This window comes from Coregonus clupeaformis, chromosome 9 (genome assembly GCF_020615455.1).
Source record: "Coregonus clupeaformis isolate EN_2021a chromosome 9, ASM2061545v1, whole genome shotgun sequence".
In the NCBI taxonomy this organism is placed as follows: domain Eukaryota; kingdom Metazoa; phylum Chordata; class Actinopteri; order Salmoniformes; family Salmonidae; genus Coregonus; species Coregonus clupeaformis.
Window position 1 is genome coordinate 18710724 of NC_059200.1, and position 4931 is coordinate 18715654.

The 4931-nt window shown below is 40.9% G+C and overlaps 1 protein-coding gene across 1 annotated transcript; it reads right to left on the bottom strand.

The window, feature by feature from the left end:
• Positions 1-710: 710 nt before the first annotated feature.
• LOC121574512 lies at positions 711-4210 on the bottom strand (the record flags this gene model as incomplete). Its single annotated transcript, XM_041887120.2, has 3 exons — positions 711-1573; positions 2089-2313; positions 3829-4210. Coding segments are annotated over 3 exons (741 nt in total), but the record flags the coding sequence as incomplete, so codon positions are not given.
• Positions 4211-4931: the final 721 nt, after the last annotated feature.

The window sequence follows — 4931 nt, forward strand, 5'->3', positions numbered from 1 at the left end:
GGATGAACCAGACTTGTGGATGTCTACAATTGTGTTTCTGAGGTCTTGGATGATTTCCCCATAATGTCAAGCAAAGAGGCACTGATTTTGAAGGTAGGCCTCGAAATACATCGACAGGTACACCTCCAATTGACTCAAATGATGTCAATTAGCTTATCAGAAGCTTCTAAAGCCAAGACATCATTTTCTGGAATTTTCCAAGCTGTTTAAAGGCACAGTCAACTTATTGTATGTAAACTTCTGACCCACTGGAATTGTGATACAGTGAATTATAAGTGAAATAATCTGTCTGTAAACAATTGTTGGAAAAATCACTTGTGTCATGCACAAAGTAGATGTCCTAACCGACTTGCCAAAACTTTAGTTTGTTAACAAGAAATTTGTGGAGTGGTTGAAAAACAAGTTTTAATGACTCCAACCTAAGTGTACGTAAACTTCCGACTTCAACTGTATGTTATTGTATACAAATGCAGGTTTGAAATTATTGTATTTTTTGGGATGTTTTGTGTGTAAGATTTTATTTTGGTAAACAATACAAATACACATACAAATTACATTCAACAAACATTAACTACATCACCTGCCCAGACCCACATGCCCACACCCCCATCTCCAGTGCACACGTCACTCTCCGCCACATGGCCTCAAACTGCCGTCGCCCACGCACTTTCAACACTTAGATGATAAAGCATTTGACCTTTCCATTGTGCTAACGACGGAGGATTGGTTGATTTCCAGTTTTTAAGTATACGTTTTTTCAAGATGATTGACGAGAAAAGTATCATCCAACACATCAGGTGTCTCACTGCACCCTCATATGCCATGTCTTGAAATATGCAGACAGCCGGATTAAAAGTAAATTGACATTGTAATGATTATGTTTTTGTCAAATTTTATATCTGTTTGGGCTTCTTGAGGTCAATTTTGCAGTCTACAAATGATCTATAATTATGTTCCGGCCCCCTGACTATCTGCTCAATAAATAAATTGTCCCGCAGCTGAATCTAGTTGATGATCCTTGCCCTAGACACATACAAGGTTGAACCAGGAAACAACCACATTTTTGTGCCGTTTTAAATAGTGGACTATTGTTGAACTGTGTAGAAGTATGGGGCTTTCATTTCCTGATTCACTGGAATTCATCACCTCTGCAGTGTTCTAAGGGGAGCACAATGTTCAAACCACTCCCCCTTGGCCCCAGCCCTAAACAGACATGCAGAGCCATCAATAGTTGACACGCAAAGTTAAAAAGCATGCGTGAGTTCAGGGTGGCTTCTAAATCATGTGTTATGTAATCTGTCACGCACATGCTCAGGCAGCGTTATGAAGCTTTTATCAAATGTATTTTTTCCCCAACATTATAAAAACATTTTTTTATTCAAATATCTTTAGTTGCACTGCAGTTTCTGACACACACAAAACACCCCAATCTAAGTTCACTACTTTCGCAATGATTTTGTGCTTAGTGAATATAAACCTACCCAAGCTCTTTTCCATCTCTTTAGCAGTTTTTCATGTTCTGAGAGGGCACCCCTCCATTGGCTCATATCTCTGGATGGAATACTGTCTTCATCTGTTTATCAAAAACAAAACTTACTGTATGACACTTGACTCCTGTAATATCAGTTGAATTCAGAGAATTGGATCATGTTCATTAGGCAACAAACGGAAAGAAAATGTACTGAAACGGTAAAGAATTAACACCTGGACTTGCAAACCATTTTCCGTTGTGTGCCCTAATGAACACAACCCTTGTAATCGAGGATTACCTGGGGGCGTATTGATTACGCCGAATTCTGTTGCAAAACGTTTCTTAAACGGAAGCAAATGGAACGAAACGGGGAGGGACCTACTTGAATTTGTCCAATAGAAACTCATTTTTTGCAACATTTTGCAACCGTATCTAATGATTACACCCCTGTCCTTGTTAATAAGATTTGCATTGATTTTCTAGAATCTACTGCATCATTTGACATCAGGCCATACGAGGACTCATTCATAGGACTCGTTCAATCATGCAGGCAGGAGCTTATGTAGAGAGGGGAGCAAGATAAACATGTAGCTATCCCAGCCATCCCTGATCACTACCTCTACTGAGGATGTTGAGGTCCACTTTAGACGTGTCATTTCCTGCGCTGGACGCAGCGACACACTGGTAGCTGGAGTCCTTGACCAGGGCCCTCTCTCTCACCCAGCTGCTCACCAGCACTTCTCCATCGGGGTCCCCGTGGACCAGGGGGTGACGGTACTCTGTGACGGGCGTCTCCAGGTGGGCCCCGTTCACCTGCCAGTGAATGTGGAGATCACTGGGACCTGAGGAACATAATGGGACTTCATATGGACCTTGGATGGAGAGTCTCTATTGTGAACATTAGCTTTTTAGTCCAGGGCTAAGCTTCATCTCTGTCCAGGAAACCGGCCCTATGTTTCTCCAGCTAAGCTCCTTAACCGCTTACTATAGAGCGATGCTATAGTACTGCCATACTATTCTGGTTCACAAATGTTTCAGCCCAAACTGGTTTGCAAAGGGTTGCCTTCTATAATCATGACAGGGAGCCGATATAATTAGATAAATTAAAGTCTGTGGTTTTACTGAAGGTTTTATTTCCGTAGACCAGGTGGGTGCTTTTTCACAATAAAACTGCTGTGGAGGCACGTCAATTCTAAGCGCTCACCCCCCAAATGAACTCCTGGGTCTGCTATCATAGAAATACCGGACAGATCTGATTCGAACAGATCCTCAGCACAGAAAGGACTCATCATTCCAAACTTAATCCATACAGTTTTTAGACTCTAATCCGATAGCATATATATTACGGTGGACCACTTCATTCTAAATACTGCCTAGGATCTAGTGTGCAGATTTGAGTCCAAATACATGTACTCCTTTTGTGCGTCAGAATAGTTTAACATTCAATCGTGATTGAGGGAGAACTTAATTTGCGGTGAGGTGAATGACTTGTGCAAATGTTCTCCGATGGCCTTTTCATTTGTTTTCAAAAGATCACATTCAGTCAATTCGTTTTTTCAATGTTTGCAATTTTAATCTTTCAAAAAAAGGTCATCAAGACTAAACTTTAATCAAATCAGAAGCTTATCTTCTTACATTTCCTGTTTGTGTGTGTATAATGTAACCTAGTCAGCTTGGTTTGCACATGTTAGCATTATGACAGTTAAACAAACCAGTAGGCTAATGTTCAAAACATTTGAAATCAGGATTTATTAAAACTTCAGTAGCTACCAACAGTAGCCTCAGAATGTCTGTTTGGATATATGAACATCTTCAAAAAAGTATATTCCATATATACACAAATATATACACTGTACAGGCAAAAGTTCTAGTATTAGATCGTATTGAAACTCAATAATTGACACATTGAGCTTAAAAAGTACCAAAAAGAGTCCTTTGTTCTTATAAAGACACCTCTCGCCTCGTTTCCAATTAAATATATCAGTCTCAGGTCAGATTTGCCAATAACAAGAGATACAAAATGGTGCAAGTTTATATTTGAAAAAATATGGAACTAAAACCTTTGAGACAACTTGATCAATCAAATACACATTGAGCTGATCTACTGTACCTTATCAACACAAAAACATCTACCTTTTCATCACATTATTGTTCAGATTTGTACCGTCATCCTATCGGATTTAACGGGGTCAGAAGAACACATGGCTCACTTGTTTTGAGGATCTGAACACATCCCAGGTTAGGGTAGAAAGGTAGGTAGGTATGTATGGGGTTGGTTGATGTGTGTCTGAGGAGAGAAGGCCACATGCAAGGTGCGGAGCGAGAGCGAGAGAGCGATCACAACAGGCACCACTCACCCACGGCCAGACAGAAGAGCAGGAAGGCCTCCTGAGCCTGAACCCCCCAAGCCTGGTCCGGGAGGGACGGGGGCAGCAGGCACACCCCTAACCCCTCAGAGGAGGTGGAGGAAGGAGGGAGACAGGGACTACTTCCCGAGGTGGACAGGGATGAGGAAGTGTCGACAGGAGAGAGAGGAGGAACAGCAGAGGAGGAGGCTGTGAGGGAGAGAGGGAGGAGGTGGGGAGAGCCGAAGAAGAGAAAGGAGAGTTCTCTAAGGACAACAGCCAGGCAGTAAGAGAAATGTGTGAAACAGACAGACACAGGAGGGAAGGCTATAGGTCTAACTATTAAAAAGAGGCTTTGTGAACCAATAAATCCAGTGAAATGAAGAAAATAACATTACTACGCAAAAATTAAATTAAAACATACTAATACAGGTCTGACAGTTTTTATCACTAAATAACCATAATCTTTAAAAAGAGTAAAAATTAAAGCTTCATTAAATAAAAAACATCTGATTACTTTCAGTGCCCATGTTCTAAGGACAAAGAAAACAGAAATGCTTTATTAATATTTCACCTTTTCTTTTTTCCAAAGCATCTAGCGTTAGAGAAGCTTAATTTGGACTCAAACTGTACATACTGACCAGTGGGGAAAACTAACCAATACAGGTTAATATGGAGGAAGATCATGTCTAGTAAATATGACCCCAGAGTTCACGTGTCTTCGTACCATTGGAATTGTGGATTCACAGGAGATTAAGAGAAACAGAGTTGGAATAGAGCAGTGTAGCTCTGGAGAGGTCTGCTTCAGACAGCAGTGGTTTGAGTGTCCAGCATTCTCCGTCGTTGTCATCTAGTGAGTCACGATCACTCACTTCAGCATTTTGCCTTATTTCGTCGCAGCATGAAACAGGATTACCAAAACCACGTCCTCCTTTCATAAAACAGGTGATGATTACCAAAACCACATCCTCTTTTCATAAAACAGGTGATGATTACCAAAACCACATCCTCCTTTCATAAAACAGCTGATGATTACCAAAACCACGTCCTCCTTTCATAAAACAGCTGATGATTACCAAAACCACGTCCTCTTTTCATAAAACAGCTGATGATTA